This window comes from Thalassophryne amazonica, chromosome 13 (genome assembly GCF_902500255.1).
Source record: "Thalassophryne amazonica chromosome 13, fThaAma1.1, whole genome shotgun sequence".
NCBI classification, from domain to species: domain Eukaryota; kingdom Metazoa; phylum Chordata; class Actinopteri; order Batrachoidiformes; family Batrachoididae; genus Thalassophryne; species Thalassophryne amazonica.
Window position 1 is genome coordinate 44,270,883 of NC_047115.1, and position 15,099 is coordinate 44,285,981.

At 42.6% G+C, this 15,099-nt stretch overlaps 2 protein-coding genes across 2 annotated transcripts in view; both read left to right on the forward strand.

Moving 5' to 3' along the window:
• The window catches only part of LOC117522948, a 38,116-nt gene extending 31,846 nt beyond the window's left edge, over nucleotides 1-6,270 (forward strand). The window contains exons 7-8 of the mRNA XM_034184369.1: nucleotides 4,961-6,218; nucleotides 6,253-6,270. Of these exons, the coding sequence (XP_034040260.1) occupies nucleotides 4,961-6,218; nucleotides 6,253-6,270 (1,276 nt within the window). The remainder of the gene's footprint in view (nucleotides 1-4,960; nucleotides 6,219-6,252) is intronic.
• LOC117523049 lies at nucleotides 6,241-14,695 on the forward strand. The gene is made up of 2 exons (XM_034184467.1): nucleotides 6,241-10,665; nucleotides 14,604-14,695. Exons 1-2 carry the CDS (start codon nucleotides 6,306-6,308, stop codon nucleotides 14,660-14,662), a joined length of 4,419 nt encoding a protein of 1,472 aa, XP_034040358.1. The 5' UTR covers nucleotides 6,241-6,305; the 3' UTR covers nucleotides 14,663-14,695.
• The last annotated feature ends 404 nt before the right edge of the window (nucleotides 14,696-15,099 follow it).

Sequence of the window (15,099 nt, forward strand, 5' to 3'; positions counted from 1 at the left end):
CTTTCGATTTAAACACACTGACATGAAGACTTTGGTCTGCTGGTTGCTTCAGGTATTATATGAAGAGATAAGGACTTTATCCTTTGCTGGATCAGATTATATCGACATAGAAGCTGATGAAATGAGTGCAGGAAGGATGGTAGAACTTTATACCCAGTGGAACCACAGCTTCACACTGCACAGCTGCCTGGCTAATAGCATGACAGTGACTCAGCAATTATTGTTTAATGGTACAGAGATATATAGCTTCCTTTTTAATTAAATGCATTATCAGTGGATATGTCTTAACATATCTTGTAATGTTATGAACATGTGCATTTAGCCGGTGGGATCTTTAGCATTCTTTGTCCTTGTAACTTAATTCAAGTATAGCATTTATAGTTACGGTTCTTTTTATCCCACATAAAAACAAGTCTTTTAGAATTACACTGCATCCAGAAGGCATTTACAGCGCTTCACTTTTTCCAAATTTTGTAATGTTACAGCCTTATTTTAAAATGGAGTAAATTCATTGTTTCCCTCAAAATTCTACTCACAACACCCCATAATGACAACACAAAGAAAGTTTTTTTTAAATTTCTGCAAATTTATTAAAAACTGGAAGCACTCAGAGAGTGCAAACCTCCGCCAAGGCCATGGGGTCACTGACACCATAACATCTACACGCCGTGGAATCATTGAACCTACAAAAGTCTAACAGTGATGTTTGCTCAGTAGTAAAAAAAGTTTCATCTGCTGTGACTGGATAGCATGTATCCTTAGCGCTTGGCATCACAGTTTATTGCAACTTGCACCTTTCCCAGAAGCTACTGTCATCTGAGCACTGATATTGATATTGCATGTGCTTATAGACAAAAACAAATAAGAGACAAAATTCAATTTATTATTCAACTAAACTGCAAATATATGAATTTTTTAACATTTATGAAACACGTCTCTAAACAAGGCCATAGGGTCACTGTCCCTAAAGAGATTCCCTCCTTGGTACAGTGATCTATTCAACAATTCAGTGTTACAACCAAAACTATGATACATACACTTTTCTTTCCTTTATATTTGACATCCTTGACCATGAAAACATACCACTACAACTTGGAATCACTTTTATGTCTTTATTAGTTCAAAGTTATTGTATAAAAACAATTTTTCGGTAATGGCGGTTTTCTTCTGGATCTAGCTCTATAACATTTGAAGATACATCAAATCTGATGACACCTTACTGAATCAGTACAGATTCAGCTACAATTTGGTGTTAGTTGTGCATCTCTAGCTTCATTTGTCACCTCACACTGACACATTTTCTATTTTCCCTATATTTTTGCATATCCTGGATCACCAGATCCGGAATCCGGATCCGATCATCACCAAACTTTGTTGTTTGATAGAACATTTGACTGTGTTACACCCTAATTTTTTTTCAAGCCTTTCTGGATTGTTTTTGTGGAGTTAGAAACTAGAATGTCAAAATTCCCCCTATCCCACAATGGTGAAGAATCCTTTAAAAAATTCCTGGATCCGGATCGTTATCCGGATCACCAGTAAAATTTAATCACTTGTTCCTCTTGTCATTTCCAACCACTCCACAAAATCTCATCAAAATCCGTTCAAAACGTTTTGAGTTATCCTGCTGACAGACAGACAAACAAACAAATGCGACCGAAAACATAACCTCCTTGGCGGAGGTAATAAAAAACTAAGTAATCACATTTACATAAATATTCACACCCTTTGCTCAATACTTTCTTGATGCACCTTTGGCAGCAATTACAGCCTCAAGTCATATGATGCCACAAGCTTGGTGCACCTATCATTGGGCAGTTTTGCCCATTCCCCTTTGCAGCACCTCTCAAGCTCCATCAAGTTGGATGGGGAGCGTCGGTGCACAGACTTTTTCAGATCCCTCCAGAGATGTTCAATAGTCTGGGCTCTGGCTGGGCCACTCAAAAACAGTCACAGAGTTGTCCTGAAGTCACTCCTTTGATATCTTGGCTGGCTCTGGAGCAGGTTTTCATCCAGGATGTCTCTGTACATTACTGCATTCAACTTTTCCTCCATCCTGACTTGTCTTCCATTTCCTGCTGCTTTTTTCACATTGATGTTATGGGTATTATGTGTAGAATTTAAAGGAAAAAAATTAATTTCATCCATTTTGGAATAAGGCTAACAAAATATAACAAATATATAAAAATAATATAACAAATATAACAAAATGTGGAAAAAGTGAAGTGCTGTAAATACTTTCCGGATGCACTGTATGAACAAAATACATATGTATTGTCATCGTTTTGACAAGCTTTTATGGGGCATGCTCAACTCATTCTTGCAATATACATGGCGAATAATCTGACAGCAAAATACAGCACTGTCAATTCATGTCTGGAAGCATGCACATCACTGCATTTACCATACCAGGGAACCGTACCAAGTCCTGGACAGCAACCAACCAGACAGACAGTTAATCCATTCCCACCTCTACCAGCCATCTATCTGCCTTAAGCAGCTGAAATGTAGGTGTCCCCTTGGCTTTCTCCAGCACTGATCCACCTGCATGCTGCATCATGCCCAGAGAAATACAACACAAAGCCAAAATGTCACAGCTGGCACTCCCTCACAAAGCAAGAGATACGCCTCATCTGAGTATGACGATGAGTGTTCATTACACAACTGCTCATTTGCCATAATTCCACATGCACACAGGGTGCAAATTATATTCTTAATAAATCATGGGTATATTTTGGGCATAATGTGAAAGAATCCAATCACAATGTTGCTGATCATCCCCTTTAAGAGCCAGCATACTGCTATTTATTTATTAAAGTGTTGTTTCCAGTTTACATTCATTGTAATATAGAACCAGGGTGTATGTGTCATGAACCTGCTTATGTAAGGTGTGTCTGAATACTGTGCCCATTTTTTTTTATACCAAATGCACTTCTGCTGATCTGTGCTCTCATGGGCATATTCATCAAGAAAATGATGTGTGGTTAAGTACAAGGTTGACGTTTTCCTGCTCCAGTTACACTGTAGACCAGCTAAAGCAGTTTTAAAGTCTGGCACAGTGATTGTGTTGTGCTCTAAAGCTGCAGGATTCAGACACACCATACATGAGTAGGTTCACCACACATCTACTCATTGCGCACAGTGAATAGCGCTTAATAGGAATATAAAACAGGAAGTGGTGGCCTGGAGGTCAGAAAAATGAGCTTGCAACCAAAGCATCCTCAGTCCAGTTCCCTGTCAAACAGGAAAATCACTAAGATGCCATTGAACAAGGTCCTTAATCCTGCAGAAGCTCCCGTATGCAGCTGTGGGTTTTATGATAGCACCCAGACATCAGTGTGGCGGGGAGTGTGTGAATGGGTGAATGTGAGTTTTTGAGTGTTTGCATCAGACAGAAATGTGCTATAGAAATGCAGTTCATTTATGGAACTGCACACAACAATAAGAATCAAATTAAAGAAATAACCAATGGAAAAAGCTCAACTTTGATAACTCTGGTTTGTACTATATTTTTTAGGCTGCTTTGCTCTGCAGCTGTGAGGTGGCTTTTTTTCACAGGCGGTTCAGACATTAAGCATGGTTTAAATTGAAAATGCAGATGTTGATAATACATCAGTAAGATGTGTAACAAACAATAATTTGATACAAAACACGTTACAAACACTTCCAGCCTTGTAACAGACAAAGAAAGCTCACTCCACCTGCATCACAGAGTGCACAAAAGTAGGTATAATAGTTAAAGATAGATGAACAGCCCTTAGCATACCTTAAAAAGTAGTGCAGGTGGCAGGAATTGGTATGTTCATTCAACTGATCAGGTCCAGTGGACACAGTTGCATTTTACCTGGTTAGTCATATACCATGGACCAGTGACATAACTGACCCATGGTCTTGTGTACTACTGATCGAAAAAAAGACCTGAAGTCTAACGAGGGTTCTGTAACAAAAGATGAGATGATGCTGGATTCTTCCTACAGCAGATGCAATAAACATTAAAGGACACAATATTTATACAGATGTTAATGCAACTGTCATGACATCATCCAGTGTTATGTCTCTGTTGTTGAGACCTTCACACTATTTGGACTGGTCCAACAGTTTAACTGGGTTGAGATTTGGTGGCTGTGTCCACTCATTCAGAGATCTCCTTGTGCCTTAAAGATGGGAGGAGTCATTAATTTATTTATTAACTTAGACTTTTAATTTGTCACTCAGCTGTAAATACCAGGACACTCTAAGAGCGCATGCTCCCACCAAATCTGACAATTCCCTTTCTCAACATATGGAGATCGGTTCCCAAATCCATCATATACAGTACATGTCAATATGATTCAGTCATTCTACTAAGTTTTGTCCAAATTGGATCAAATCACTTATGAATGGATGTCTGTTGCTTTGCTACTTTAGATTGTGAATTAATGGACACATGGGGCTGTAAAAATGACCCTTAGCTATGCACGGGTGTAAAATAAAAAAAACGTTCTTGCAAAACTGGTCATAAATCCAGAAGAAAGAAAAACCTGTTTTGGGTTTGCCTGAGGTGAGCTTCCATCTTGTACTTTATATGTTACTTGACTCTCTGGCTAACTTGGATCTAGATGACTTTGTTGGCTTCGTTGTTTATTGTTCCCCCTGAAAGCCTCCAGATTTGGAACCACTGAAACAGAGTAATAATATTTCAACCCTCTTTGCTGAGAGTGTACATTAAATGTCCAGAAGGCATCACATAAATGCTCCTTACTGCATGTGCATTAACAGCCATTTGCTGAGAAACAGCTGGTATTATTTGCCGTTTAGGAATGCACGTCTCAGAATAGATGTCCAGCCTGCATGTACCGATTGCAGTGCAGCGTCTGAGCATGGACTTGAGTCTGCCAATAGCAGCGCTCTGTGGCATCGTGGAATGAACAGCCGCCTGCCTGCCAGCCCAGACTGTTAACTCTGTTGCCCTTCGTCTCAGGCCTCGTGATAGCGACGCAGATTATACAGATGTCCTGTCTCCACCTCAGTCCACTGCCACTCCTCCTCCGTCTGTGCTTTTGGATCCGGAGCTCCAAGAAGCTTTCCAGGAATGCGAACAGCAGATGGCCTCACTTGGCATTCATCAGGACATCAGCACCACGCCTGAGACGGTTAATGATTTAGAGAAGAAAACTGGAGAAGCGATGGTTAATATGTCCAATGAGTCATCATCGCTGTCTCCAATCGTGGTCCAGTCAGGACATAGCAACTTGCACCATGGAAACAAGAGCGCACATGGAAAGAGTGAAACACCAAACAGACAGTTGGAGACATTAGTGTTTAGTTTTAGGAATTACATACTCGGTACTGGCGAGGAAGGAGAGGGGAATAAACTGAAAACAACACAGAACCAGGATGAATGTCCAGAGGTTATGCCAGAAAAAGAGCACATACAATCACCGACAGCAGCAAATATCGATTTTAAAGATTTTCTGCTTACAAAGCAGAGTGAGGATGTCAAATCAAACTCAGTCAGTGTGGGAGCAAATACTGTGGATCTTTCTCAAGCAATCGAGGACAAACATACATATAAAATAACAGAAATGTCAAATGTAAATAAGGAAAACCAAAGTGAAGAGTCCGATATGAACACATTTATGATCAAAGATTATTTAATTCATGAAACATCAGAGTGCAGCACGCTTCATTTAAGAAATAAGCAGACCCAAGAAGACACACGTGGTGAGGAAGGCAATGAATTTAAATCGCTCAAACAGGCAAATCTGGAAAAAGACAATGAGGTGAAGAAAGAAGAAAAAAAGAGGCAAAATAAGAAGGAAAGCATAGATATGAGTCTAGAGATGGGACAGAAAGCACAGAATGAGCAGCCTGGTGATATATGCACAGGTTTGCAGTTTGACAGTCAGACTGTGATATGCGGTGGTAATGGGTTTGGTTACACAGGACAGCTGAGTCCCAGAGGAGATCCGGGTTCCAGCCCCCCGCTATCAGCGCCTCAAAGCCAGCAGGATCATTTTACTGCTACAGCTTGTTCTTCCGCATCCGAGCCGGATCTGTCACAGCAATCAGATAACCACAGCCATACCAAGGCCTACTGTGGCATGAATCACAGCTCCAGTGAAGTAGGCGGAAGTATCGACATTCACCAAAACGCAGCGGTGACATATGTCCAAATCGACACTATCAATCCGGCTGCTGCACAAACACAAGAGCCTGCAGTTACCCCAGAATCAGAGGTGCACACACTGAATCAGAGCCTGTGTGTAGCAGAGAACAGTGCAGCTTTAGTGGTGCCTCCTGCGTTGCCACTGACAACACCCACGATGCCCGAAAAAACAGAATGCAGCGGAGAGGGAGAGAGCGAGGAGTGTGATTTACTGGAGAGAGTCGGAGGAAGCTCGGTAGCAGTCCGAGAGAGTGAGAAAACAGGAGGAGACAGACATTTAGCAGGAACAGAAGCATGTGTCATCTCTGCACCAGGAGAGAGAAAAGGACTCCAGGACGGCTCGTCTCAGCTCGCGTTAAACTGCCCTCCAGAAAAAAGATCCCCGACGTTTTCCGCCGAAGGGAGACAAGCCGCATCTGAGAACTGCTGCCTTAGCACAATGCCTTACAGCTCAGCCGAGACTGAAGTGAAGGGACAGACAGAGACGACCACTTGCAGTGCAGACGCAGACTTCAGCCCAGCTGAGGAGGGAGAGAATGAGAAGGAGCGACTCTGCTTAGTAACCATTATCAGTACTCGTCCCCTCGGACCACTCACTGGTACTGATGGTCAGGATTACATTGCTGCGGGATTGGAGAGCACAGGAAAGGGAGGAGGAGGAGGAGGAGGGTCGTCTGTGGTGCACAGTTTATTCAGCCAGCCAGAAGGCTGTAGTAATGGGGTGTCATCAGCTGAGACCGAGGCATGTCCGCCCACTGTTGCTGCCGAGTCACAGTTGAAGCCACAGCGTTGGAGCGAGCCCATTGCTGCTATCACTGAGCGCATCTGCACGGAACAGGAGCATCTCTTTCAGCATGGCGCAGCAATTTTACCTCTCCTCGCTCAGTCCGAGCAAAGCTGCGGCAATACAGACGGAGGTGTAAGGGTTAATCAACAAGGGAAGATAGCAGAGGAAACACCGTCTGTCGGACTCACTTGTGAGGAATCGTCTGAGACACAGCCTCAAAGCAACTCCGACCAAGTCTTCCTCTCTTTGTCCTCGTCTCATCTTTTAAATATTTCTCAAGAAATCCCAGGTGAGATCGCAGGTAGCAATCAACAGGTGCAACCTGCAAGTAGCACCACAGAAGCTGGGAGAGCAAAGAGTAAACCTGATTTCCAACAGCAAGGCCAGATCCAGAGCACTCCCAGTATGTCCGGAGTGGATATGTGTGACAGCAGACGGGCCAACAACAGAGTTCACTTTGAGGAAAGTGTGAAAGAAGAGTGCAATTCATCTGTGGACCTCGTCAACATGCCAGTGCCAGCTTTAGATTGTGCCTCTTTGCCTCCGCTGATGGTGCACGAGAGCTTGTACCATCCCGTTGTTGAGGCCGCCTACATCTTCCAAGATTTTCTCAATGCCAAGAAGTTAGAATTTACCACTGATGCAGCTACCAAGAATCAACCAGCAATACAGAACTCAGCCGACTTCCCAGAACCAAAGAAAGATCTAGGAAGGCTGCAGTCGGCCAGAGGAGATGTGATTAATGCTGAAGAGGAGAATAATACTGGAAATCAGTGGGGTTGTGACAACTCGCATGCAAACATCAACTTGCAAACTGCAGATGAGACCTGCTTAAATGGAAATGCTGCTGAACAACTGCTGCCATGTTCCACAGAGGAATATCAACCTGGCAGAGAAGAAAAAGCCAATTATGAAGGAAGTACTGTCCCCGAAGGAGATAATCGAGCTGTTAATCAGGAGGCAGCAACAGTGACTAAGCATGAAGGAGTGGAAGAAGAGGTGGAAATGGAAAAGGGTGCTGTTGAGCTATGTTTGTCAGAATGGAAACCAGCAGAAGAGTCACAAGAGGCATCCAAAGGTTTACTGAGCAGTAAGCAGCCCCAGGCGTCACCTTTAGGAAGTACCAATGCTGCTCAGGAGGAAAACGAAGGTAAAGGACACTCCTCTACCTCCTCCCCTGCACTTCCACGTGGTGATTTGACATGTGAAGCTTTCAGCAATTCTCCAGTTGTTGTCCATGACTATACCTCAAATCTTGAAACCGTGACTTTGATCCCTGCAGCCCCTCCTGAGATAAACCATGACAGCCGTACTAAGCAGCTGCCTTGCCAGTTAGATCAAACAACGTCTTCTGTACCACTGACTGAAAATGACCTGAAGTCTAACGAGGGTTCTGTAACAAAAGATGAGACAGTGATGTTGGAGTTAGTCTCTGAAGAGCCTATGTCGATTATCACTCAGTGTGCCGGTGAGCCTGCTTTTGTGCTGCCGTCTCCTGGCCCGATGTTGAGTCACTTAGAGCTTATTGGTGACTGTGACGTCTCTCTTCCTGAATACACAGACACCCAAAGTGCTGCTGATGGCGACAACGCCACTATCTGTGGAGAGGTGGGCGGTGCCACGAAGGGCGAAGTGGCACCACAAATGTTTTTAGCACACGGTCTGAAGAGCGGTGACGATGGCGTCAATGCGAATGACATTTGTCAGATAGTGGAAGATAAAAAAGACTTTTCAGAAAATATCATTGAATATACAGATTCTGCAGTTAATGCAAACTTTCCATCTGATTACAAAATCACATCTGTACAAGAGGAAAACTGGACTCCAGACACGCCTCCTGTTGTACAGGATGAAGTAAAACTGCCTCAATCTTTCAGTGTCGCCTCTCCATCACACAGTGTACTTGACACTGTTGATATTAATCCTGTTATTTGTGAAGTGTCTGTTACGGACAACCTCAAAAATATCACCTGCCAGCTCAGCGATGACCTCACTACCATCACGGCTTCTGATGAAATTAGCAAAGACAAGCAAGACGACATGGAAGAGAAACACAGAGGGCTTGATCAGACGTCTGTGTCGTTTCATGAGGAGGAGAAGAAACAAGTTGAAGGAACAGCGTTAAACAATCAAAAGGAAGCAGATGAAACCAAGCAGCAGGCTGGAGATGCAGGCGCAGCTCCACAGCAGAGTGATAGGTCAGATTTAAAGCCTGTTGAGGAAACAGGAGGCCTGCAGCCATCATCTGAAGTACAACAGACTGAATTACTGATAACGAATATGATGGAAACAGAAAGGAGTGGCAGTGCATTTAAAGGGGAAAGAGATGCTGCTTCTTTATCGCCAAACACGCCGACAAGTTCAAACAAGTCTGGTGGTGATCATGTTCTTGACCCCCAAACTTTGCCATATTGTAGCACACCTCCTAGCCAATCACAGTCCAGCTCCGCTCAAGGCTGCGCTCGACAACAAGTGCAGCAGCAGCTGGTAGCCAGACGTCCTGCAGATGGATATTCAGCCGGCTGTCCACAGTGGTGTGAGGGGAGAACAGAGAATCACAGCGAGGTCAGGCCGACCAAAGCTCTGATTCCTGAAGTAAAAGGGGTAGCAGAGGGAGGGGGTGGCTCTGTTGGGAGTTTGTTTCAGTTGGGCAGCCAGGAAGAGATGATGGATAGTGACATCAACAGCAATGAGAGAGTGACAGATGTAGAGAAAAGTGAAGGAGAGCAAGTCAGCACTGTGCCGGGTCATGAGAAGGTTTATGTGCCTTCTCTCCTTGAAAGTGATTTCAATGAGAGTGGAGCCATGAAGAGAAATGCTTCAGCAGACATGGGCACAGTAGGTGATGAAAGACAGGTTGAACGTGGGAATGAAATACTGGGATTAGGGTCAGATACAAGTTTTACACCAGGCGCGGAGGCTGTGACAGACTTATCAGCTGCCTGTCAAGGCCAACGTGGCAAACCTCAGGCCTCAGGGAGCACTGCCACACCCACTGATGCTGGGTGGCATGAACATGAGAATTTACTTTTGGAATTCTCTGGCTCATCTCAGCTCAGCACTGAACAAAGTTCTAATAAAACCTCAGCCGTGCACAGCGGTGTAACGGTACACGCGGCCATAAAAGGTCCTGATGTTTGTGAAGTCACAAAGAGTGATAAAGCAGCTGGCAACGACAACAAGGATAGCAGCCATGAGACAAGACAAAATGAAATACAAGCAGTAAGTGAGGAAGAGCAGTGTGCTGTAAATCCACCTGGGAGTGCTCGAGATTTGGGCTCAGGCTCAGTTAAAGTTTCTGACCTCAGTGAAAGTGAGGTGCTGGACGGCAGCACAGAGAACGTTTGTCACTCTACAGGGAGCTTTACTGTGCTGAAGGGAAAAGAAACAGAAATAACTGATGTTTTTAAGCTACCATCTGCTGTTTGGTCACAGTCCTCGGACTACACTGCAAAAACCCAGACTGGGCTTCCTTCCCAGCCGGTGCCTAACCCCCCTGGTGTGAGTGAGGTGAATCTTGAATGTGATCCTGAAGAAGGGAGATCAGAGGGAAGAGCCCCCGTCTGTACGTTTCCCACCGAGCAACAGTGTGGACCTGCGATCATGACAAAGACTCTTGGACAACCATCCCAAGAAGGCGAGATTGACTGGATAAAAGCTCTAAAGAGGCCGCTGCAGTCTCTCAAACTGAACAACGGGACAGTGTGGAGACTTCTGCTACATCTTCAAGGTAAACACAAAAGCGTGTGTGTTTAAAAAGATAGAATGAGGTGTTGCCGACCGAATGGTCTCCCCTAAAAATCGGTCTGCCCTGCCTTCACTGCACATGCGTCATTAGCCGCGGTTCGCCGATTATCACCTCGTTTCTGCTTCAAACTGCGCTGCAGTCATCATCTATCTCAGCAACAGATATCTGAAGCTTTTGTACAATCATTCCATATAAATTCAGCATTATTTCATCATAAAAGATGGAGGAAGCAATCAGAGCTCCGCGGCTACACGAGCTGCTAGCTGATGCGTTCACTGCGTGTTGGTCATTTCAAAGCATCACCGAGTATTGCCTCATTTCTGCTTAAAAACGGCCTCATTTCTGCTTCAAACTGCACTCCAGTCATCATCTATCTCAGCGACAGATATCTGAAGCTTTTGTACAACAATCATTTCCACATAAATTCAGCATTATTTCATCATAAAAGATGGAGGAAGCGATCAGAGCTCCGCGGCTACACGAGCTGCTAGCTGATGCGTTCACTGTGCATCAGTCATTTCAAAGCGTCACCGGGTTTTGCCTTAATTCTGCTTAAAACTGAATTTAGAATGATTTAATAGGTTTTACCTTGTCATCTGAAGGTTAATAATCACATTAATCCATTTGATCGCTTTGGGTGAAGAGACTCCGTCTCAGACGAGCTGCTGAGCTCCAAAATGACGCATGCACAGTGGAGGCAGGGCGGACCAATGTTTAGGGGTGGACCATTTGGTCTGCGACAGCGGTTTTCGTTTTATGAGGGACATGCCTGAAGAAGTACGGATTAAGGGAACACACACACACACACACACACACACACACAACACACACACACACACACACACACACACACACACACACACACACACACACACACACACACACACAGGTGTTTTTTTTTTTTGAGAAATGGTGAACCCACACTATTTCAAATCAAAATCAAAGCTTTTCAGCTGCAAATGATGTTTTAAGTGTACTGTTTTATGTAGCATCCCTGTAAGGTCTTGTGTAAGCTCTAACTCCTCCAATGTGTTACACAAAGTAGCATGCTGTCACTGTCACATACCATGTTTTCAACTCTGTGGCAGAAAGTAATGCTGCATTTGTCTTGAGAGGGGATCTTTGAATTTTCTCAACATCCTTCATCTGCATTGTCTCAGTCCACCTAGCTGTAAGCGGGTACTGATCTTGGCTGGTGAAATAACCCGTGTTGAACTGGCTTCCTTCCATGTAGAGTCATAGACTCTCATCCACTTCACAACAGAAGAATTCAGAGATACAGAACAGCACCAGTGGGCTCCAGGGCCTGTATACAATATGGAACCTTAAGGAAAAGTCAAAGAAAATGTTGAGCGCTATCTTGATGATCTATGGCGCATTTGTCTAAAGGCCATAGCACAAATGCATTTGTGGCAAGTTCAACCACACTTTACAGTTTGCATGTAATCTGAGCTCTAAGTAAGGCGCATTATGCAAGAAAGTTGTATTTTTCAACGATGTCATTTATGTAAGGTGTATCTGAATATTGGACTGTGTAAATCGCAGGAACACTCAACTTTAGGCCATGTTTATGGTTGTCTATGGTGCAACTGCGTTCTGCTTCACTGTAAACCCAGACTAGCTGGCATGACTTAAAATATTGATGCAATTAATTACCGCACTTTAAAAAAGGTTTATCTTCTTAAAAATTTCAAAAGTTATTTGAAATTAGTCGTACATACAGTACATCTTTTGAATACAACTAAATTACAATAAGTTAACTCAAAACTCAAAACTTGTTTTTAACTAAAATGAGCTTAACAATTTAACATCCATTAAATAAATAAATAAAATTGCATTGTGACCAAGGGATCTTCAGGATTATGAACAGCCTCTTCTACCAACTGAGCCACAATCACTGCTGTTGTTGCACTAGCATGTATTTAAACTAGAACAAGAGATCAACAACATGTTTTAAGAAGACTGATCTTTCTTCTAAGACTTTATTAGATGTCATTTTTTCTTTCTTGTTTTTTTTTTTTTTTTTTGGTTTACTGAAGAAGACACAGATGTTACATCTGCTGCAATCAAACCACAAAAAGAAAATTGGTTATGGAATGACAGTACAGTGCTTTGGGACAGTGGTAAAGATGAAACTGGAAAATTGGCCAATCAATCCCGGAGTGCACCTGTATGTCAGCATGTCCTTGAAAAAGTCAGTAAACCCCGCAAATGTTCCCACCAACATTAACGAAAAAGCATAATGTTTATTCTGCCATAATTACTATTTAATATTCTGTTCTTTGTACTTAAAATGATTAGTTTCTATTAACCCAAAAACTGTAAGTTGAAACAGCTGAAAGTATGGGTTAATTAAATCAGCATTTCTAATTTAGCTGCAACCAGAAACAATATGTTATAGCAATTTCAAATATTTATTGAATTGAATTTATTAGATAACCCTGCAACAAAATTTCACTCATATACAACAACAAAAATCCTAAACAAATTAGTCAAAGAATAAAGACAGTAAGAAAAAATAAACAATGTACATGGTACCTAAAGGCATAGGCAGAAGCAAAGCTTATCAACGCCTACACCCCTCCATGACGTCAAATCAAACCAGGCATATGTGCCTGTTCATAACAAATGTGCCTTTGTGTTTGTGTGTAAACACAAACTAAACTTAAACTGTAAATCCTTAAAAAGATCAAACAGACGTAACTTTAATTGTAAACGTGGAGGTCTTTGGACCCGGAAACAGATTTATCACGTGATGCGTTATGTCAGCGCTTAACAACCGGATACATATCTGGAGAATACCATTTCTTTGTATAAATATTTGAACCAGTTGATATCTGGACATCGGTTGAGTTTCTCAGGTAGATTATTCCATTTTTTAGGACCACAGAGACACAGAAGCATTTCGTGGTTGTCCTAGCGCCAGTAATTTTAAAATGATATAAGCCCCTTAAATTATACATTCCTTCTCTTTGCGTAAGATATTTTTGAATTCTAAATGGTAATTGCTTATTTTTGCTTTATACATCAATTGAACAGTTTTGAATGAAATCATATCATAAAGTTTTAATATCTTTGATTTAATGAACAATGGATTTATGTTCTAGTTACCTGTTATTTTTGAGTACAGAATTTTTTTAGGCAATCAGTGAAATACATTTTTGAGTTCTACCAGCCTGTTTGGGTTTGCAGTATCCTCATGATACTGAATTAAAGTGACCATACCTCAGTATTTAAGAGCAATGGCCCAGAGTAAGTAAGTAAGTAAGTAAGTAGGCTTAAGGACTGGGTGCTGGGTGTGAAAACGAGATGTGTGTCAGTTGGAAACCATCAAAGATGCACTGCTTTGTGCCAGGTAGAAGATATGTTTCCTTGACTGGGAGATTTTTTTAATCACTTGTGAACCTGGGATTGTACAGTACAAAGAAGCATTTATCATATTTATTACATTTTATTGTTTCCATAAGTTTTAAAGTGGTGGTCTTTTAGTGTTTCCCCTTTTGTAGTACGTCTTCATAGATTTTTGTAATTCCACCCCAGCATGGTCAGCAGTGAAATTACAAAAGTAGTAAGACTATGCATATGGATGAGGAGGTAAAGACAGAGCTGGACTTTGTAGTAACTGGAGCTCGGGTCAGATGACTGCGCCTTAATGAAAGTAAAGCAGGCCTTTATATCCAAAGGATGACATCAGCTGGGATGTCGTATCTGCTCTCCAGGGCAAGAATGAGCCTTTTTCTCACAAATGAACACTTCACTCATTACAATGCTACAACACACACCCACACCCTCCTGGAGTCACACAAGCTCCATCCTCACACAAACACAAACACTTGTCATTTGTCAGTCATTCCTCGTGTATGTGCTGTAAACTAAACAGCAAATATCCCAACCCCTTCTCTTTTGTATTGTTTCTACAGACCCCTTCCATCACTGGAGTCTCCTCAAGTGGAGTTTCTTACTCCAACTGAGGAGATAGCTGCTCCTGAAATCCAGGAGGACAGCCTACCACTGAAACAAACAGCAGAGAAGCCACCTGCAGTTCCTGGGAGGAAGCCACTAGATCTCCCTGAACTCAACCACGATACAACACTCCAAGAACTATCACAGCAGGTGGTGGAGCCTTCCAAACAGAAGGCAAATGAAAAGGTCTCCGAAGTAGTGGTAAAGAATATAACAGATCTACAGGAACCAACCAAGAAGCTCACAGAAGAGCTTCCAGAACCGCAAAAGGAGCCTATAACTTGCTTGGAAATACTGGATGAGCCAGCTGCACATGCAGAACCAACACAGAGCATCGAAGAACTGGTGGAATTGCAGAAGACAATAGCACAGCACTTTGAGAAGAAGACAATCAGTGAGCTGCCAGAGGAAACACAGGAAAAAACCATTGCAGCAACACCAGTGACAGATACA

Bases quoted from the DNA above. Each gene is read 5' to 3' on its own strand.
- LOC117523049 (XM_034184467.1), top strand. From the start codon at position 6,306: ATGCCCGAAAAAACAGAATGCAGCGGAGAGGGAGAGAGCGAGGAGTGT. The intron at 10,666-14,603 runs GTAAACACAAAA...TTGTTTCTACAG, and splicing joins ACTTCTGCTACATCTTCAAG to ACCCCTTCCATCACTGGAGT.